General features: G+C 49.2%; 1 protein-coding gene across 2 annotated transcripts in view; it reads left to right on the top strand.

Annotated features, from left to right (window-relative positions):
• Positions 1-21,110, top strand: part of LOC116786675 (sodium- and chloride-dependent GABA transporter 2-like) — a 32,729-nt gene extending 11,619 nt beyond the window's left edge. For both annotated transcript variants that reach the window (XM_032687495.1, XM_032687496.1), the window contains 9 exons: positions 3,920-4,054; positions 12,947-13,050; positions 15,892-16,016; positions 16,577-16,689; positions 16,836-16,973; positions 18,033-18,135; positions 18,765-18,865; positions 19,264-19,434; positions 20,602-21,110. In XM_032687495.1, the coding sequence (XP_032543386.1) occupies positions 3,920-4,054; positions 12,947-13,050; positions 15,892-16,016; positions 16,577-16,689; positions 16,836-16,973; positions 18,033-18,135; positions 18,765-18,865; positions 19,264-19,434; positions 20,602-20,721 (1,110 nt within the window). In that variant the 3' untranslated portion in view covers positions 20,722-21,110. The remainder of the gene's footprint in view (positions 1-3,919; positions 4,055-12,946; positions 13,051-15,891; positions 16,017-16,576; positions 16,690-16,835; positions 16,974-18,032; positions 18,136-18,764; positions 18,866-19,263; positions 19,435-20,601) is intronic.
• Positions 21,111-21,679: the final 569 nt, after the last annotated feature.

Below are 21,679 nucleotides of genomic sequence, written 5' to 3'. Positions count from 1 at the left end.
TTGGTTCAAGTCAAGCCTCTTCCCTTGATCACAGTTGGAGTGCTTGTTCTAATCACCTTTTATAGGTTCAGAGAGGTCCTAGAGATTCTCTGGGAACCACTCCTGTCTGCATAAGCTGCCAGGAGTCAATTTGGGCTCAATTTGCAGCAGGAGTGTGAGCCAGGCCCTGTATTTTGGGTAGGAAAGGATGGGAGCACTGAGGCATCTCAGGATATTAACTTCCAAGATGTATACACCCATCTGGTCCCTCTCCATCCAGGAGACTCTGCAGTCTTCCTATGTGTGGGGTGGTTGCATGTTCACTTCCCTCCCACCACAGTGTGAGCACACAGCGTGTTTTTGCTTCTGATGGCAAGTGCAGCTGGAAAATCTTCAGATTCATTAGATATAAACAAAGGTAACTCTGGTGGCCTCAAAGCCCTCTCTGCCTTGTCACCGTGGGGGTTGTCTTTTATTCTTTTTTTTGTCCCAACTCTTCATACAGTTGCTCGTATTCTCCAGCAATAAAGGTTTCCTTTTTTATTCTCCACACTAGTCACCAAAGAGTTATATATTTAAATGCTTTCAGGAAGGATTGGTGTGACTGCCCAGCTCCATTCCATGCTCCCTCTGTCACACAGTGTGCCACTCTCATTTGCACTGACCCCATTACTTAGTTTCTGCTACTGCCTCCTGACCCCATTCCCAGCCAGCTTTGTCTGGAGCCAGCAAGAACAGATGAAAATGAAAAGGTTTAGTGTGTTTCCTAAATGGTGTCTTCTCTGCAAGTCTTGAACAAGACATCATGTGTGAAGGGGTGTAAATTTTAGCTGCACCCATTTCCATCAAGTTGATGGCATGGATGTTAGCAGTTCCTCCTGCTTCCAGAATAGTCTGGGTTATGAAACATGACAGGGAAAGCAAGCATCTTGCAGAGATGATATTTTCTGGTTTCCATGGAGTAAAATTAGAAGAAAAGAGCAACCACTTGCTGTGGTGACCTGTTAAAAGAAAGCAGAGGCAGTCTAATAACAGCAAATATGATACTAAGATACAGCAAACATAGTGTGGGAAGTGCCGAGAACAAATTTGATCTATTTCAGACAGAAGTACTAGTGATGGTGAGATCTTCTTGAAAACAGAAACCTTCTTTCAGTGAAGCAACCGTGTCCATAGGCTTTATCAACCCTCCACATATTTAATAACCTGACTAAAATGATGACTGTGAGAATACAACCCCACTGGGGAAGAGATACACCTTCCTTGTGTGGATTTGCCTGTGGAGGGTCAAACAACACGAGCTGAAATCACCCTACTCAGAACACCAGCAGCAGTTTGCATCCTCCAACGCAGGACCTGCCTGACCCCAAGGAGCGCTCACAGATGCAGGAGGTTGTCACAGATGGAACCACTTTGCTGAGGCGTGTGGATCAGATTCAAATAAAACCCTGGATGTTGTTGACCAGCATGTGACAGAACAATCACACTGCAAGGTTCCTAGTGATGTCGTTAGTGCTAGCAATGCCCAAGAAATAAAAAGATTGGGTCTGATCCAAGCACTGACTAATATCTCATTGGATCCAGATGTTCCTGTTGTTAGATAGAAGTTTGGCACTCTTAATACAGCAAAACATTCTCCAAATTCAAGTCTCTGGTCTCAGTGGAGATACGTGAGTGACTGTTGAGTGAAAAGCTTAACACACTAATTTGCTGTAAAGCACATAGCTGTAAAGCACATAGGATGCTACCAAAATGTGAAATCCAAATCATATGTCAGTTTGTACTCTGAGCTCCTAAAATTGATGTTATTTAGAGATCCAGGCGAGAATGTGCAACCTGGCAACCTGGAAGAATGGGCGCTAGGGTTCAAAGGGAATAAGTTGTTTTTATGATTTTTGATTTTAATCTAGCTTTCACAGACTGAGAAAGATTAAACTGGCATCCTGTTATTTCCTGAAGGAAGCCTTCGGTTGTGTGGTAAATACAGTGATGATGGTTAAACTCGCAGGACCTGCAGATTTGATAAACTGTCACAGAAGAGCTCTAAATCAGAGGCTCCTTGTAAATTTGAGAATGAAATGAATGATGGTGTTTGCCTGCATTGAAGGATGCTGTCCTTGGGTTTCTTCAGTGTTTAAGGTGCAGATGGGGATGGATCTGCTCCCACAGACATCTCAGGCAATCCTGAGCTGCAGCAAGGAAGTGTTTTTCACTGACCACTATGGTATTACCCAAGACTGCTGTGATATATAGAGAAGGGCACATGAAATGCCCAGAAAACACAGAGCTGCAGGCAGAGATGATAATCTAGTATTGTGGTTTTTCAAGGACAGGCTGTCTCTCAAATCCTTCCATCCTACAATACAAAACTGAATCACTGGAGAGTGTGTATCCTGACTGAAAAGAGGACTCACATTGCAGTGAGGAGCTTTGGACCTTGCTTTATTCACATGGAGTGTATCAGACTGGATCCAGAAAAAATCTCTTTCTGAATCACCACTCAGATCATAAGAATTACCCAGGAGCAGAGTGAAAGTGGTTGTACTGTCCTGGGAAATCATTCGCTTGTTCTTAGTAGGACCTCCTCTAATGCAGAAACTGCTGCAGCTGCGGCACAACCTGTAACTCCTGCTAAGGGATGGTGGCCTCTAGGTGGATTTCGAAACAGCTTATTCTGGATGGATGGGCAGGTGTGATGAATGGATCATTTCACATCATTACGTTTTGCACTTCCTCCAGAGATGAGCCTTAGCTCTCCAGTGCACCACTGCCGAGGCTGAGGAAAGAGCTGTGGGGTAGCGTCCAGGTGAAGCATGCTGGTGCAAGTCCTCACTCAGCACGTCCACACAGGAAAAACCTGAAAGAGCAACATTTCTTTTTTGGCCTAGCATGATACGATGGGCTGAACAACCTCTTTTCAGGGTGGCCAATAACTCTTGAAGGTGCGGAAGCAATGCGAAGGGATTAATGACATTACTTGAACTTCTGAGGAGGCTGTGAGCCCTTGATATCAGTTTGTTTGTATGGGAAACATAGACTACAGCGCTGTGTTGTGGTGGCATGCTACAGAAAGTAGTCTGAACAGTCCTGAAAGTACCCTGGTAATCCCCAAATTGAGTGTTACATTTAGCAGAGGTGAAGTCCCTGAAAGGATTAGTGGATACTGGCCTCCAGCTTTCCCCCGAGGGATGTGGCTCCTTTGCTAGAGGAAGGAATTTCAACCCTACCTGAGTACATCTACATTGCTCATGGGGCTGGTGGCATGAAAAGCAGGAGGACAGAGATTAGAGGTTCTGTTTGGGTCTGCATCTGTGATGGCAATTCTGAGATGTGCTGCCCTGCTCTGCCTGAAATACCCGTGTTGGGTAATTGTAGAGGGCTCAGTCAGAGGCAGCCTCTGTGAGTCCCAGCAGTGGGCAGAGGTGGGTGCCAGCCCTGAGCTGGGCACCTCCCACTGTCCCGGTGGTCCTTTGGTGGCAATCACATTTCAGAATGTATCTCTTACCTGCACATCCCTTTACCCTTGCCACTAAATCCTGTGGAGAAGAGACTGTCTGTGTTTGATTCAGACTATTTGGAGTAGGGACGTGCAAATAGATACTGGGGGCAGCTCCTTCTCTGATGCATGTAGATATTACACTGCTGGCTTCAGCAGAGCTACTCTGCCTCTAGCCTGGTGACAGCCTGGCTCATGGTCTGGATTGCTCTTGGGACTAGAAAGGTTTTCTCTGGCTCCAGATGTAATGGCATGTCACAATTTTTCTGAGTGAATTTTAAAATGCATTTCTTTCTACTGCAGGAGACAGCAAGGTGCTGGGTGAAGCAGCCTGATGTGTTCCCTGGCCATCTCTCCCAGCCCGAGGGTCAGTGCAGTGCTGCCAGCACTGGGTGCTCTGGCTCATGCTGCTCTCTCACACTTGTCCCTTCATCCCCCTCCCAGGTGGTGTATTTCACAGCCACGTTCCCATACATCATGCTGATTGTTCTGCTGATCAGGGGAGTCTCCCTGCCCGGGGCATTCCAGGGAATCCTCTTTTACCTTTATCCAGACATCAGTCGCCTTGGGGACCCCCAGGTAAGGTGGAGGGGGGACTGAATGGATGAGCTGTGCTTGCATGGATTCCTGTGGCTACCCTCACTCTCTCCTTTTTGTTTTCCCACTTTCTTTCTTCCAGTTTCTTCCTTCTGACTCCCCTTTTCCCCCTCTGTGGCCATAAGGCAGGGCTGTGATATTGGTGCATACTCTGACAGTCCCTGCTTTCTTGCCCTCCAGTGCTGTTACCATATTTTCCTGTCTGAGTTGAGCCTGACTTGCTCAGGGGCATGGGCACTGAGATTTAACCATTCATCACAAGTGGTGCCAGCTTCCCCCCCCCCCTTTCCTGGGGAGGCTCCTCTGCCGCGAAGGCAGATGGTGCCACTTTGCACCGTGCTGGCAGCTTGTGGGGTTGAGCCCCACTCCTGACATGTTTGCTTCAGCTTCCTGGGGAAGCGTACCGGATGCATGGATGGTGGGAGCCGTGGCATGCTGCAGCAGCAGACCCCAAGATCTGGCTGCCCTCCTTGCCTTCCCATCCCTGGTGAGAAATTCCTGCCTGTTTGACAGGAGGGTCAGCGCCCGACTGCTGCTTTTAATCTCTTTGGGACAAGTTCTTCCATGTTAAATCCTGGCTCCAGCTGAGCTGCTGTACCAGCCTTTGTGTGAAGGTGTTTCCAAAGGAGATTAAAGGGTGCCTGCTTGGAAAATAGGCCAGCAAAACCCTTGGTAACCTCATTAACTCTTTCTGGTCTAGCACCAGTGTTGCCTTGGTTATTAATTTTGTGAATGGAAACGTAAGTGCTGGGGGAGGTACAGCTCCAGCTGATCCTGCCCTCCCTGATGGAGGAGAGAGGATGCCTCTTCCCTGGGGGTGGGGGGGTATAGCAGCGTGTCAGAGGCTTCAGGTCATCCCCGGGCTCTGCCTGTGCCCAGGGTGCATTGTGGCTCCGTGCAAGTCAATTTGACTTACAGCTTCTGATCCGGGGAGGTAAACACAAGTGTCCGGTTTCCAGCTTCAGGCAGTCTGGTTTTTATCATGGGAAGGACTCAGAGTTCCTACTCGGCTTTCTGGAAGTCACTCTCTGGTCAAGGCTGTGCCTGAGCATGGGGTGAGAAGCCTGTTTTACAGTGCCAGCTCCTCTCTTTCTCTATTTTGTCTGTGGACAGGAGGTGGGTAGGACAGCTGTTCCCTCGGCATGAAGGTGCAGCAAGGCTTGGAAGGGGGTTAGGACGGGTCTGTGTTTGCAGTGTTTGTGTCTCCATTCATGTTGATGAAGTGCAAGAGGCTTCTGAAATGAAATAATATTTTCAAATGGTGCTCCTTCCCTTATGAAAAGTCCTGTTACTGTGGCTGTGTTGCCCAGGGGACTGAATTAAACCACCTCAGGCGTGGCATGGTTGGTACTGGTTGTGTCCTCATTAGGTCCGTCCTGGCAAACTTTTTCAATTACAGCCTGAGCTTTAGAAACACAGTTTTCTTCCAGCCTGGAAAATGCTAATGTGCCGGTGGAAAAGCAGAGTAACCCTTCAGAGCAAGAGGAAAACTCTGATGAACCAGGGAAGGAAAATTTGCTCCTCCCTCCCTCCGCAACTCCATCATTCCCCAGTGAATGCTTCACTTCTGTGGGAAAAGCAGGAGTCGGCAGCAGTGGTTGTCTTCCTCCAGTGAGCTTTAACCACCCTACTGAACAGAGTAGCAAGGCTTGAGGCTTTTCTTTCATTTTCCCATCAGAGAGGGAAGGTTTAGTGCCCCAAGCCCCACGTGTGTGTGTGTCTGTGCCCCCCTATGTCTGTGCAGGGACAGTGTGAGTCCTACCAGCCCCTTGGGACCAAGTCGATTATAATTGATTTGTGCTCATAGGACAGTGAACTGTAATTGTTTACCCACAGTCCTGCACTGCCCAGCAAAATGGAGGATTCTTTAGTGCCTGGGAAGGGGTTCTGGAAGCTAAAAAAAAAAATTAAGAACACCCTCTGCAATCTGAACCTTATGATAAAGGCTTCTCAAGGGGAGGTTTAAACAAAGGGCAAACAATACACAAGGGGACAAAATCAAAACTCCTCTAAGTTGTATGAAAAACTAGGTAAAAAGAGGGGATGAATTATTTATCAGATTCTATCAAGGGAGCAGCAGCAGATGTGATTAAGTGTCAGAATATCAGGCTGTTGTGTGGAAATCATTGCTTTTCACCTGCCAAATGACCTTGGACAGAACCGGGAAATCCTGCCTATGAGAGTCAGGCAAGCTGATTGATGGTAGTCTCTTCTGGCCATGAAGTCTACAGTGCTCTAAATCTTCCTGCACCTTCATTTTCTAAACCTATGAAATGCTTATAATTAAAATGGTAAATGAATTATATTTGACAGGTAGATCAGACTATACAGAGAAACTGCCAAATAAAAGTTTTGAATAATGAAGTCCAGTTCCACTCAAATACAAGCAGATAACAGCAAAACCACCAAAGAGATCATCCATTTTGAACTGTGTGCCTCCAAGCGAAAAAAACCCGGAAAAACAACCCCACAGTTAGTTTTTTATATGTATAATAGTTAATATTATGATATTAGCATGTCAGCCGTAACTAAGTCCAAAGTTTTTTCCCTCACTTTGATTGCATTTTCTGTGCTCCAGAAGGTTCCTTCTTATTTCATAGAACAGGTTATGTTTTAACCAAAAGGGACTCATGGGGTCATCTACCATTTCTACTTTTGTTCACTCCAGCCTTTGCAATTATCAGTTTTATCAATTATCTATTTCAGTAGAAAATGCTGGAAATTTATGAATATGATTAAGGAGAATGATGCACAGTGCAATCCACTAGTGATAAGCTGAAATGAAAGGAATTCAGAGAGGAATAAGGCTTAAGTGTGTGAAAATTGTCATTTAAAGAACTTTTCTCAGATGCTGGCAGGTTCTCTGTTGCTTGATGCTTTCATACCACTGCCAGGCACTGTTTAAATAGACAGATTTAAAGTGAGGACTGATGGGCTTGGTGCAGAAAGTACCAGCTGGGTGTTTGGGTTTGCTTTAAAGAGAAGAAATGTAATAGTCTCCTTTCACTCATATCAAATCTCAAGTGATTTTAGCTAAATTTCATTAAATTTAATGAGTGAGAATGGAGAAGGAGGTAAACTCAGCAGCCTCTGAGCATATCTGTCTCTGGAAAAGAAGTGAATGTTTCTCAAAACCTCCCACTCTTATTTTCCTCTTGAAATTTCCAGAAAACCCTCCACCTTGCTGTATGTGCTTGTACTTTATCCAGTCTTTACATAAAGGAAGAACTTTCTGTGACAAGCTGTTTTCCAGCCGCCCCAGATGTGCTGAAGGCTCTTGAATTTGGAGGCTGTATCCCAGTCCTGGGGGCAAGAAAGCGCCAGAGGTGCCAAGGGCCAGCAGAAGCGTGCATCACTTTTCAAATATCCTTCCCTACATTCCTCTCATTTCCTTTCACCCGTTTCCCCGATGGTTGCTTTTTGGAGCAGCGTTTGCCCCTGCAGTTTTCCCCTGGGGGTTTTGCTTCCCAACAGCTATGACAGGAAGGGGAGGTAAGAGAAGAAGATGACCCCAGTTTTTTGGGGGGGGTCTGTCCACTCTGCCTGTGGCTGGAGAGGGAGAATGCTGGTGGCTGGCTCATGGTTTGGGTTGGAGCAGCTCTTACTGCCGAGGTTGTGCTGAGGACAAGCCTCTTAGGCCACCACAGGGAGGACGAGAGGTGTGTGCATCTTGCAGGGCTGTGACCAAGGGCCCTTGTAGCCACGCTGGGGAAGGGGTCAGAACCCCAAATCCTCTCCAAATTCAGGCCCTTCCTGACGCTGCTCCATGGCCAGCAAGAGCTGCTGCTTCCCAGCGAGAGGGGAGGGCGACCATGGGCCTGCTAAATATTATTTGTTCCCCTTATTTATTGTTTTCCCAGCAGGCCTTTGACTTGGCCCCGTGTGCTGGGTTTGTGCTGTTGCCGGCCCCCCGCCTCCCCTTCCTGGCGGCCGGAGTGTTTGTTTTCCTGCCGGAGGACGAACCCGCTGTTCCTGTGTGTGGACACGTGCACCAGCTGGGCTGCCCTGGCACGCTGTTCTTGCTCCCACCGTGTGCCCTCATGCCCTGGTAAAGGGTCTGCAAGGCCAGGCACTGCTCACACTCTTCCTGGGGGACAGAGGGCAGGTACTGGGCAGCGGGGAGGAAGAGCCTGTAGCCCGCACAGCAATGCCAAAGGGGCTCGGGGCTGGAATCAGCTCTGCCTTGCTGGAGCAATGCATCCACGTGGGGTGAGCCACAGCTGTATTTACCTTGCAGGGCTTCCTCCTCCTCCTCCCACGCCTCTTCCCAGCCCTGCCAGCATGGGACTCGGGTGGCTGTCTGGCCACAGCCGTGCAGCCCTGCTGAGTCTGATCTCAGAGCTGACATAGCAGGAAGGAATAAAGCTGTCTGTCTGTCTGCCCACAAGCAGCAGGGCATGGAGGACCATAAAGCCCAGCTTCCCAGGCAGCAAGGAGCATCCCTTGGAGCACTCCTTGCCCCTTCACACCTCCCTGGAGCAGGCAGCTGCGTTTTTGGGGATGAACCAGAAACCTATTTGTTTTCTTGTGGTGTTTAAAGAATCCCCACTGGTGGAAGAGCCCTGCTGGTTGTAAAGTGTCCTTATGGGTCTGCAGTTCCCTGAGGTGTGGAAGTGACATGAGGTCAGTGGTCTCCGATGGGGATTATGAGGGCCTTCAGTACTGACACAGGGAGATCAAGTGGGAAAGAAAGCCCCTGTCCCCCATTCCCAAGGAGCCTAAGGATGTATTTTCTAAGCAGAGCTGGGGCTTGGGACTGGGAACATGATGCTTGGGTGGGTGTTGGCTGGACAGAAGGACCAGGAACATTTTACAGAAATGACAGTGACTTGTTCCTTGCCTCCTCTCTCCTGGGATAAATGGGAATGAGGGAAAGCCTGGCCTGTGCAGCAGGGCCCCAGGGCTGCACAGCTCTGTGCTGCTGCAGTGCTGTGAGGTGTGGGCTGTGTCTTGGGGTTGGGGCCTGTGGGCTAGTCCTGAGTGAAGGGGGAAAGGCAAACATCTGGAAATGGTGCTCCGGGAGTCTTGCAGCAAAACCTTAGGAATCACAATCTCCCCTTTTAAGGCTTGAGTGATGAGTTTGTGTGGTGCAGTGGGTGGCTGGTGGGTAGTGCCAGCACCACAGGCTGACTTGTGAGCCATGATGTTGCGAGCAAAAGAAATGCTGGTTGAACTGTAGCTCAAGACCTGGGTGGTTTTTGCTCTCTGCTCTGCATTACACCAAGTGTGACTCTCCACACAGCATGTACCCACCCTCTGCTGTATCATCTCTGCCTGCTGATGGGGATGCTCTCAGCATGGCACCTGTATTTGATATATGGCATACACTGGGGTTCAGTAACATTTGCTCAAAAATGGTCTTTACTGTTGTAAGTGCTTTGAGATCTTCCTAAGGAAGGATCTGTTTCAGTACAGGGCGCTATTAAATTTCAGTACAAGTAATAAAGCAAATATTGCTGAGAAAATTAAGGGACGAAGGAATGGCTATAACCATCTTGGATAACTGCAGCTCAGGTGTAAGGGTTTCGGCTAAAAACTGAGAGCAGGAGGTTATTACAAACTCAACAACATGTTCAAAGAAATTGAATTATGAATTAAATAAACTGGATGGCTTAGAAAACTGCAGACAAGAATAAAATCAAAATACCCATGCTGCCAATATGACAGTGAAATCTGAACAGGATAAACTTTACCAGTCTCTTTGGGAGCAGTGGCCAGAGAACAGCAGGATGTTTTTATCTGCAGTGGAAAGAGAGCCCTCTCTGACCCCAGCGAGCCCCTTTAGTCAGAGAGGTCTGGGAACAGTTGAAAGAAACATTTTTCTGAGTCACTGCAGGGAGAGAAATGAGCAGAGGCAGCAGGCTGGGGAGGAAAGACTTTTTTAGCTGTTTGCTGAAGTGAGTGGTCTGTGTAGCCCCTGTGAGCCCATGGGGCTGGATGGGCAGAACTGCCTTTGGTGAGAGGCTGGAGGAGACTGGACCCTCTTCCAACCCCACTGCTCCTACAGTCCTGGGAATTGCTGCTGCTGCTAAACTCCATCACTAGTGGGTCAGGAGCACCCATGGCATGTCTTGTTGCATCCCACTGACCCCCATTGAATTTGGGAACTGCAAGGAGGCTGGGAAGGTCATAAATGTGTCTTGGTTTCTGGCCCAAGAGCTGTAGTAACCTTTTAAAACATGAAATAATGTGCGCACAGCCTGAGCTGGTGCTCACAGTCATGCTGACTAAGTAGGATCATAAGCTCTGTAAGTCAAGCTTAGCTTTATTTACAGTTTCAGCTACAGGCTGCCTTGCTTCAAATGGGAGCATATGCTAAGGCAGGTCCTGTATTCCCCAAAGATATCCCTTTGGGGCTGGACTCCCACACAGCCCGGTGTGCATCCCACAGGTGTGGTGTTGGGCAGAGCATGCAGCAAAGTGGGGAGCCCATAGACCCCGTGCTGGTCTCTGCTACACAGTCGAGGATTTTGGAAATGAGCCACTTCATAAGCCACAGAGCTAATGAAGCTTGGTGTCTTGATATTTGGCTTCTACCATGGATGGTAAAGCAGCAGTTCTTTTCCTGCCCCAGGGATATTTCTCATGTCTCTCGTTTGTGTGATTTATCTGATATTTAACACTGGTTGACTCTTCCACCCTGTAGCTTTCTGCTCAGTGGGGACCCTGAGTTCCTGTCTTTTTCCTGTTCCCTAACTGCTGTGAAATTCATAGGTAGTTGATATTCTTGAGGTTTCTAACAACTGTTAAATCTGGTTGAAACTTGTCAACTGGGTCTAATGTTACGACAAGCGTGGGGTAGGCAGTTTAATGACAAAAGTCTTATCCTGACAAATTAAACTACAAGAGCTACAAGCCCCATGAGAGGGTGTGTTTTGAGCTGGAATTTGATGAAAAACAAGAGCTCTAGCAATAACGAGCAAAATAAAAAACAAACCTAACAAAACATTTCACCCCAATCTGTGCAAAGATGTTTAAATTATTGATGCAAAGGTGTCAGCTGGTCCAGCTCACCTCAGTGTCTTGCTGTGCCTAAAAGGTAGCTGCAGAGTGAAAGCTGTGCCCTTACTGCCCACAAGCACAGTGATGCTTTAGGAATCAATTTTTTAAAGGGCTTTGATCTTTTTCTAGTATTTTTGAAATGAAAAGAATAACTAATACTCTGCTCTCTAAACACATCTTCCCATTCATCTCCTCCAAAAAGAGTAAAATATACTGAGGCCAATCACTTTTCTGACTTCCCAGTGCCTTGAACTAGTTGTTCCAGTCCCACCTCATCATCTGTCCCTTCCCATTCTACAAATGAGAGATTTGATCTCACTCCCTGTTTGATCTGAAACCCAAAGTCCAGGGTTTCCATGGACCAAAGTGGAGGATGTGAGGTCAAACATCAGGTTGCTTGCAGGAAAGTCAGGGAGAGAAGTTTCACCAAATCCAGCCCTAGCAATGCTTCTCTTTCTCTCCCTATGGACAGCCCTGCTGGGGTTTGCATCAGAGAGAGGATTCATTCTGTGTGTCTGTACCTTGAGCTAAACCTGGAATTTCCTCCAGAAAAATGACAGCTAATGGTACCCTAGCATGCCTTCATGAGGCCTATCAGCCCAGGAAGGGGAAGAGGTAAATATGAAACAAAACTTCTTGCCACACGATCGTACTTCTGGATCGCCAGTACGGAAGAGGAAGGTCAGAACGGTGCTTTGGTAAGGGTGGCCTGAGCAACAGGGGTGGCTGGGCAGGTGCTGTCAAGCTGATCATTGCCTCAGGACATGAGGCCTTGGCTGATAGGTACAAATGTGATTTGAAGTCATCAAAACCAATGTGGTGCTTTCCATTAACACCTGTTCTTCTCAGAGGGGTCCTGGGGCAAGGCTTGCGTTTGTCTGAGGGTGGCACTGCTGGGAGAGGACAGTATAGCCAAATGGAGACTTTTCTCATAAAGTTGTCCCAGAATACTTTTCTTCTGTTTTTCTTTCCTGACTAGCTTATCTTTTGTCTAAAGAATGTGGCTACCCTTCAGCAGTGGTTGGATTATTGTCTCATCTCTGTTTTATAAACCCCTTGGGAAAAAAGACCTTAGAAAACAGAGGTTTATTAAATAATGTTTGTCATTGCTTCATTCCTCACTACTGGTTCCTGCTTTTGCTGTTCTCTGCAGAAGGCAGTGACAGTGGTTGCATTGGTGACTGCACACAGCTAGGCTTTCAGATCAAATTTGGCATTGACAAATGTCAGCCTTGGAGCACTGGGATGTGTTATTGACAGCGAGAGCAAAGCGCCTCATGGGAGTAACAGTGGTTTTGCATGTTCTTGTAGGAGCTGTCTTTTGCAAACAACTCTGTTTATTTCTAGTACTCCTCTCCTCCCCAGTTAATTTTCTTTTAAGTATTGGAGCCTTTCCATTAGGTCTTGGAGAAAAGGGCCACCACCAGAAGCTGTATCCATGCTACTCAGTGGAAGACCAGGCTTACCCAAATCAAGTTCCCCTTCTCTGATAGCAGAGGGCTCCCTCAGCTCTCATGGAAAGTGTTTATCCAGTCTCTCCCTGCTGGAAGGCTCTCCACAGTTGCAGGGTTCTGCGGATTTGTCAGAGAAAGAAAGAGGTGGTGAAGAGCTACATGGGATGTGGGTTGACAAGGCTCCTGATGCATTCCTTCCCTTTGGCACTCTTAGGCCCCCTGGGTGCCTCACTGGGCACTGTAATTCCTGGCACACAACCTGCCTCTAGAGAAGGCTTGTCTATGTGCTGGGTACTGCTGACCTCCCAATCCCTGGCCTTTCTGCTGCTTACAGCAGCCTCCAGGCTCTGCCTCTTTGCATCTGTGCAGTGTCTGCGCTGGCCTTGTCTTCTCACCTCTGTTTACATCTCCCTTGCAGGTCTGGATGGATGCAGGCACTCAAATCTTCTTTTCGTATGCAATTTGTCTGGGATGCCTGACGGCTCTGGGCAGCTATAACAAATACCATAACAACTGCTACAGGTAACTGGAGCACGGCTCTGCTGCCTAGAGCCTTCCCCTCCCTGAACATCTGCGTGCAGAGGCTGGTGAACTGCTGGAGGCTACTGGCCTTCTGAAGTGTCATGATTTCTGTTCCTACTCAAGGTGTAGGAAGACTCTTTCCAGGTGTTTTTGCCCCAAATCCAGCTCCACGTGCTTTCTACCCAAGGGACTTTTCTGTCTGTGCCATGTTTGTCAAATCTCCTCTTCCACACCCAACAAAGTTAGATCCTCTTCGCCAGCTTTGTGACCCCAGCCCAAATGACAACCTCCCCTATTACATGGATGCACAAGTAGCAGTAGGGGAGGCAGAGCTGTGAGATCTTAAATGGCTGTAGACTGGAGCCCTTTCACCTTGTGATTTATCCCTCCGTGGTTCACTTGGACCCAGTGACTTGGACAGTTGTCAGTGCTCTGGGTTCCTATGTGCTACCTGTGGTCTACATATGAGCCTGCAGAGGTGACTTCTGTTTCTTGCATGCTGGGCTGCATGAACAGAAATGGGCAGGTTGCCAAATAGAATCAGGCTGCCAGGTTGAAGTGGTCAGGTGAAAATACCCCCATTTTGCAGTAGGTGTATTCAGCACCTGGAGCTGCATCCCCAGGGGTAAAAGGGTAGTGTGAGAGGAAAAAGGACACCTCTAGGTAGACCTGCCCACCACTCCTCCCACCGTTTCTCTGCTGATTCTGTTGCTCCCGACACTGGGTTCTCCCCTCATCTTTTAAACTCAAAATTGTGGTTGTTGCCATGGAAGGTCCAGGCAGACCACTGCTACATGATCCTTGCTTGGCATCTTTCTCTCTCTTCACCCTAGGAGAAGCTGATTCCAGCTGTAGGGGTGCCTCTCCAAAAGCAGGTGGGCTGGGACTACTCTTTCTTTCCATGTCCCTTCTCCCAGATTCAGTTTTGAGAGAAAAAGCTGTAGGAAAAGAAGAGATAATGGATCTGTCTCTGGCCTGCTACATGTCCTTGCACATTAGCCCTTTGCACCTCCAGTCTAATGTGTAGCATGGGGATGATGGCAGGGGCTGCTCAGCAGCGAGGTTGTAAAGGGCTTCAGTAACTGCAGCTGGGAGATGCTATGGTAAGGGGAGGGATGTCTGTTTGCACAGAGACCCTTTTTGTTATTTGGCTTTTCTAGGAAAATTCTTCTTAGTTTTAGAACATGCCTATTCCCAGGCGTGGACCCAGGTTCAATGAGTCAGTCCTGTGGTCTCCAGACTTGATTTGGGTAGGCAGACAGACAGAACTAGTCTATAAAAGGGCAGAGGGACAGCAGCATAGTGCCCCACTCTGTTATGCCAGGCCCAGGGTGACCTTCAGTGACCTGGAACAGGAAAGGATGTGGGCAGGAGGAACCATTGTTCAAATGGCAGTGGTCCAAGAAAGTACCAAACAGCATAAACCATTTCTTGTTTTCTGGGACAGTCAGGAAATTCTTCAGTGTTCCCTGGCTCTTCACTTTTTCAAGTGCAAATCTGCAGAGAATTCTTTTCTCTGGCCATTTCCTGCATGTTTCTCTCTATCTTGACACCTCTTCCCACCTGCTGGATGGCTGGAAAACACCTTCCAGTCCATGCCTTTCCAAGGAGCATTTGACCTGTCATGCACACATCCAGGGAAAAGAGAAAGAAACACCAGGAAGGGACAGGAACTACTGGAAACAAGTGAGAATTTGTAAAAAACGACTCAGAATATAACTTCAGTGGAGACCAGGCAGTATATAGAACTGCAGAAATGAGGTTCTGGCATGGCTTCCCATTGGGTTAGCTGGGCTTGGTGGAGTGTGACCCTTCTTTCAGGTTGGAGATTCATCAACCTCTTTCAGTCTCTCCTGCCTTAGAAATCAAATGCCAAGGCAGAGCAATGGTGTTAGGTGCTGTGCAGTCCTTGACAATGCAAAGAGCTGCACCTTGGAAGGAATAATATGAATTTGTATGATATAGAGGCTCTGGATGAATTGTACTTTCTCTCTAGAAAAGGTTGTGGACCAAGAATAGATCTAGTCAACACTCAAGGAGGGGCAGGGAACCCCAAAAATGCTAGATACCTAAAGACTGATGCAGAAAATCACACTAGGTTCGCAGAGCAACATTTAATAAAGTCAGAGCAGGCCATGAGATGCCAGAAGGAGCATGTTCAGTTTGGTTCAGAATATCTCAGAATGATACTGCAAATGTTATTGTTGTCCCCAGGGTTGCAGTCACAAGGGGACTGGGGAGACTGGAGCATGAAAAGGAATTGGATAGATAAGAGCTGTTTAGTTTAAAGAGTAGATGGATGAGAATGAGATGAAACAGAGACAAAAGGGAATAGATCAGAGAAAATAAATTGGATGGCTCTGTTTATCTTTTTCTCATAATGCAAAGACCAGGAGATACCTAGTAGTGCTGAGAACCAAGAGGATTGTAACTGGTCTGAGAAAGCTATTAAGGAAAAAAAGCATGCCCGCTTTTCAGTCAAAAATAAACTCTGGTACACTCTGCTACAGGAAGCACCAGGGGAGAAAGAGGGGAAAAAAAAAGAGAAAAAAACCCTGGTATTCAGATTCAGACAATCTCATGAGCGAGGACCTTATGTGGGGAATGCCTTTGCTGTCCTTGGGTGAGACTTTCCCCTGCGGAAATCCTGGTGTGTTGTCCACACTGGGGCAGCTTCCTGCAGCTCCTGGTGCTGAGCTGAGCTGTGAGTGTGCTGGGAGAGACGCCCTGCTGTGGGCGCAGTGGCTGGGGCAGAGGAGTGGGTGCTGCCCTGGGGGCTTCCATGGGGTGTGGACCATACCTGGACCCCCACCTGGCTGATGCTCTGCCCCCTTCTCCCAGGGACTGCGTGGCCCTCTGCTTCCTCAACAGTGGCACCAGCTTCGTGGCTGGCTTCGCCATCTTCTCCATCCTGGGCTTCATGGCAGAGGAGCAGGGTGTGCCCATCGCCGAGGTGGCAGAGTCGGGTGAGTGGGGACTGTGGTGGGATGGGGCTGTGGGGGTGCTGTCCCTTGAGCCCCCAGTGACAGGAACATGCCTGCAGGGCATCCTTCTTGCTACAGCTGCAGGTTCCCATCCTGGTGGGCAGCTTTGCTCTCTGCCTCCAAAAACCAAGAAGAAACAAAAGCACACTCATGAAATAGTGAGATACAACAGCTGTGGTTTGAGGTTAATCTAAGCTGCCTCTAAAGGCAAGGGATTAGGCAACTGCTGCCCCTTGTAGGGAGGGTGGTGAGGTGACTGCATGGCGTATGCCCAGGCTTGTGCTGTGCTTCCTGGGCTCAGAGACTTCCCCTGGCTCCCAGACCTTGCAATGGTGATGCAGCCAGTCCCCTTCCTTCCCTTCCTGCTCTTCCTCCACCCCTCCAGGAGTCTGAATTCCATGCACAATGCAGGTATAACTGGAGTGAGAGGCTGCATGGCCACAAGCTGTGCCTTGGCTGGGTGGCTGCTCAGGCACATCTGCCCCAGCTGTGTCGTGCTGCTGCTCTGGCACTGCCCGCTCTGAAAGCCCTTCTCCCTGCAGGGCCTGGCCTGGCATTCATCGCCTACCCTCGGGCTGTGGTCATGCTGCCCTTCTCCCCGCTCTGGGCGTGCTTCTTCTTCCTGATGGTTGTTTTGCTGGGACTGGACAGCCAGGTAAAGGTGCAGGTGTAGGGTGATTCCCTGCCAGAAAAAAGCTGCTGTCTTTCCAGGACAGGCTTCAACTCGGCTGAGGGGGATCCACTGGGACTGGGAGGCTGGTAAGGATGGGCTGACAGAGATGGGATCTCTGCTTTTTGCAGTTTGTCTGCGTGGAGAGCCTGGTCACAGCTCTTGTGGACATGTACCCTACCATCTTCCGCAAGAAGAACCGCCGGGAGACCCTCATTCTGCTGGTCTCCATCATCTCCTATCTGGTTGGATTGTTGATGCTCACAGAGGTATTTTGGGCTCAGACCACCTGCATGGTACTTGATGGGGCAGAGGGGGTCCTGGTGGGTGGTGAGGTCCGTGCTGGGGCTGAGAGCTTGCTGGTGAGTCCCACCCTGCTGCGCAGCCTGAGGAGGCTGCCCTGCCCTGCCCATGCCATTTGCATTTTCCCTTCCAGCCCTCACCCCCTGTGCCAGTCACAGTCCTGACACTTCTTCTGCCAAGGCTGATAGCTGGAGCTCTGGACTGCCCATATTTTGGCTATAGACTTATCTTTACACAAGCCAAACCTTTTACAGCTCTAGCCTGTTGCATGGTAAGGGGAGTGTCCTTGTTCTGAGTGGAACTACATGAACATTTGATGTAAGGAAACTCAGTGGATCCGAGTGTGCCCCTTATCTATTATACTGATATCCTCTGTATTACCCTTGTGATTAATTGCCTTGGAGTCAAACTGTTCTGGTTTAAAACCTTTAACTGTGCCTACCAGTATGTGTGTGTGTATTGATGCTGCCCTGATGCTCTTTGCACTTTCTGTTTTCATTTGGACATAATTTTGAAAAGGCTGCTTCTGATGTTGCACCTGCTCATCGTTGCCTGGGCTTACCCACCTGCCTGTTTTGTAGGCAGCCTTGCAGACCTGGGCAGTGAAATAGCCAGGCTGCACACACAGTTACTTCCCTCTGCAAATTAGGAGTCTAAAGTAAATCAGATGGATTGTGTATCTTAAGGGGGTTTCCATCCTCACTTCCAGCTACAAGAGCTGCTTTGGTTTTCTCTTCTCCTAAAATATCCCCACAATCTCTGGCAGTCTGTTGCTCTGCCCTGCCCTGAAATGAAGGGTTGCAGAGACACCTGAGAGCAGGGTGGCTGCATGTCCCCATCAGGCCTCAAGCACAAGGGACATGCCCTTTGCAGTTGGCTAAAACCCTGCCCCAGAGAGAGGAAGATGCCTCCACCTCTGGGGAAGATGCTGAGTTTATTTTCTGCTCTGGCTCTTGCTCTTCACCTGATTTCTCTTCCCTCTCTCCCTCCCCATCTCACTTTGCTGCCCACTTGGCCCTTCCCAGGGTGGGATGTATGTCTTCCAGCTCTTTGATTACTATGCTGCCAGTGGCATGTGTCTGCTCTTTGTGGCCATCTTCGAGACTCTCTGCATCGCCTGGGTCTATGGTGAGTATGAACCAGGGGGGGATCCCCAGCTCTAGTCTCTCAGGCTCTCGCCTGGTTCATCTCAAAATGCCGGTCTGCAGCTTGCTCAACTTGGTAATTGCTTTGCAGTGCAAGGCAGACATCTAAACCCTTGCTTTGGTGCCCCTGGACTCAACCTGAGGGGGCTTTCTCACAGGAACACCCTGGGGCATCTGCTTGGCAGACATCCCCTTCATGTTCCTATGTGCTCCTGCTTTTGAGGCCTTCCTTTGTTGGAGACTTGCAACTGTCTGAAAAATCTTTTCCCAGCCTGAATACAGAGAGACCCTCAAACACTTTTGAGAACCCTCTCTTAGCCTTGACGTTCACAAGGGACCTGGGTTCAGGTCCTAGCCTTGGAGATGATGAGAGGCTGGCCCTGCTGACCCACTGGACTGTTCTGGGGAGAGAGGAAGTTAGTCCAGGACAAAGCCTGAACCTGGCCACGCTCCTGATGAGCTCCCCAAGAGGACTGTTTGCAATGCTGAGGCTACTGCCTCATCTTCTGGGGAGCACCCCAACAGTGGTGCAGCAGGGCCCTGCTCTTGTAGACCCCACTGCCCTACTTCCCTGGTAGCAGTGAGGTATCCCATCCTTCCCCTCTTCCACAGGTGCTGAGCGTTTCTACGACAACATCGAGGATATGATCGGCTACCGGCCGTGGCCCATCATCAAATACTGCTGGCTTTTCATCACCCCAGCTGTCTGCATGGTGAGGAGCTGAGGGGAGGAAGATGGGCAGAGCAGGGTGTATCTGAGAAACAGGCACCTGCATATATGCAGAGGGATGTGCACACGTGTAGGGGGTTATGCAGCCTGTACTATGGGAGCCTCTTGTTCTATATGATTGGAGCTTTGGGGGGCAGGTGAGGTGCTGAATAAGGGGGAGTGCGGCCTGAATCAGCTGTGACAGAGGTGTTTGCTGGCAGGATGCGCTTCTTGATTCTATGCCTGGTACTGCCTGTGGAGGCTGTCCCAGCAAAGCTTGTCTGTTGCTGTCCTGGGTTTATTACCACAACACTGTGCAGGTGTGTACTCACAAGGAAGAGCTCTCTTGGCTCATGGTGTTGATTTCCTTTCTTTTTTTCTTTTACTCTTTCACCTTGCCAGGCAACCTTCTTGTTTTCTTTGATCAAATACACCCCGCTGACTTACAACAAGAAGTATGTGTACCCGTGGTGGGGTGACACCCTGGGGTGGCTGCTGGCCCTCTCCTCCATGGTGTGCATCCCTCTCTGGATCATCTACAAACTCTCCACCATCAAAGGCTCCCTCAGAGAGGTGAGGTTGGTGCTCTGGGACCAGGGCATGGGCTGTGCTTCTGTGTTGAAGTCCAGCCTTGCAGGGGGATCATTTGTGTGTTGCTGGTTAATTAGCAGGGAGCCCAGAATAAATCTCTTGAATGAGTCCATTGCTATAAGAGACTTGGGTTTTTAAGTTCTGTGTTGCTGGAGGGCTGCTCCAAGCTGGCTGTTATCTCTTCATGCCCTTTTTTTATTGCTTCTGTCTCTTTGCAAGTACTAATCGTAAAAAGGTCATTAGATGGAGAGGACAAAGATGATCTCCATGTTGTCCTTAACTGTGGCTTGAGGACTTGCTCTCAGAAAGCTCCAGATGACCTGAGCATTGTGGTCATCTGAGTTCACCAGTCTGTGGCTGAGGCCATAGGGACAGAGTGGAGGGGATCACTGGAGATTTGGAGTTCCCATCACAGTCTCAGTGCCCTGGATCTGCCCTGCTTCCAGAGCTGCTGGGATCCATTGCTGGCTGCACTAGATCTCATTGAGAGGGCAGGGATTTGGAAAGTCAGACCTTGCTCCAGATGGGCATCCCATCCCTGCCATGGCTCATGGTTTCAGGGAGAGATTTCACAAACAGTACTGAACTCCCAGGATCCCACTCATTCTCTGCACCCTGCGAGTGTTCAAGAATGTGTTGTGACAGCAATGGGCCCCTGACCCCTGTGTCCATCACAGACAGGGAGGAGTGGACACAGGTGCAGGGGCTTGGCAAGGGCCATGCAGCATAATGTGTTATGAGAGTAGCCCCTTATGCATTTGCTGTCCCAGTTAAAGCCAAACCTGTGTGCACAGGCTCACCCTTTGCAACCTGTGCTGATGGAGGGGTTGACCTGGATGTGCTTGGTCACCAGCCTTTCTTTGGACTGCTTTGTAGCTCTGACCTGGAGCGAATGGAGGACAGAGCTGTCCTACCATGTCTCAGATCTCTCACGTGCTCAGTGATTGTCTTGGGACAAGTGGTTGGAAGATGAGTTTACCCCCTCAGTTTCTGAAGTGCTGACTGTCCTTGTTTTGGACATCTTGAGCATATAGGGATCAGACCTGCAGCCCTGCCTGGCTGGCTGAATGAAACCCAAGACTGGAAGGGAAGGACCCACATGACCTTTTGTCCTTGCAGCTGTGTTTAGTGCCTGTCTTTGCCTTCCAGAGGTTCTGCCAACTCACCTGCCCACTTGAGGACTTGCCTACCAGGCCGGGCATGGGACAGCCCCTTCCCACCACCAGATCTGGCCTCCTGACGCTGACAGAGCTCGAATCTAATTGCTAGGACTGGTGTGGCTCTCCCTCCCTTCCCCCAGGATGGTTTCCATACAGCATTTACCACCTGTTGGATAACACAAGGATTCTTCACTTGCTGAGAAGAGAGGGATTTCTGGGCTGAGCTCCCCTCTCTAGAAGATTTGAAGGGCTGAGGAAGAGTCTGCCATGGAGATGGTCTGTGTGGAGTTAGCAATGCACCTTAATTCTCTCCCTGGAGAGGGCTTTGAAGGGGCAGATCAAGCACCAGTGTTCCTGAGCATCCCCAGGCTTCTGGTGCGCAGAAAGGAAGGACTGACCCTGGAATGGAGAGTGTCAAAGAGCCTCAGAGTTATGGCTCCAGTATGGACTTTGGGAGCTTCTCCATTCATTCCATTAAACCCATGTTTTTCCCCACTAGATCCGCTCTGTCTCAGTTTTGTCTCACCAGCATCCCTTGCCCATGGCATGTTAGGTGAGATGTGTGTCAACGGAGCTGTGCTGGGCTTTCAGGTCTGGATCTCTGTTGCACTGGCACAGTGGAATGGGAGGGTGGCCAGAGGAGAGGAAGCTTGGTAAGCCCTTGTATGTGGCAGCCCCGGGGTACCCTAGGTGAAGAGAAGAGTGCAATGCCATCTTCTGATGGAGCCCTTGCCAGCCCCCAGACAGAAGTGTCATCCATGTGATGAGTCACTGGGCTACTCCCGGGGTCTGAGAAAAGCATGGATTGGTGTTTTCTTCTTGCAAGTGAGGGATCGTGGGAAGCTTTCCCTCGCCTCTTCAGGTCTGTGTCTTTTTTATGCTGACTTGCCTTCCAGGTGCTCTAGGGCCAGTCATTTCGGTCTTCCTGCGTGTGGAAGAAGAGCTGAGTGGTGGAAACGGAATCTGCGTGTTATGTCAACAAACAGGGCCCCTCGTTTCCAGGCTGTTTGGGTAAAAAAACATAAAAAATCAAAGAGCTTGTGTTTTAAGTGCTGTAGCCCCAGCAT

This window comes from Chiroxiphia lanceolata, chromosome 5 (genome assembly GCF_009829145.1).
Source record: "Chiroxiphia lanceolata isolate bChiLan1 chromosome 5, bChiLan1.pri, whole genome shotgun sequence".
Lineage (NCBI taxonomy): Eukaryota > Metazoa > Chordata > Aves > Passeriformes > Pipridae > Chiroxiphia > Chiroxiphia lanceolata.
This window is presented reverse-complemented; position numbering and strand designations above follow the sequence as displayed.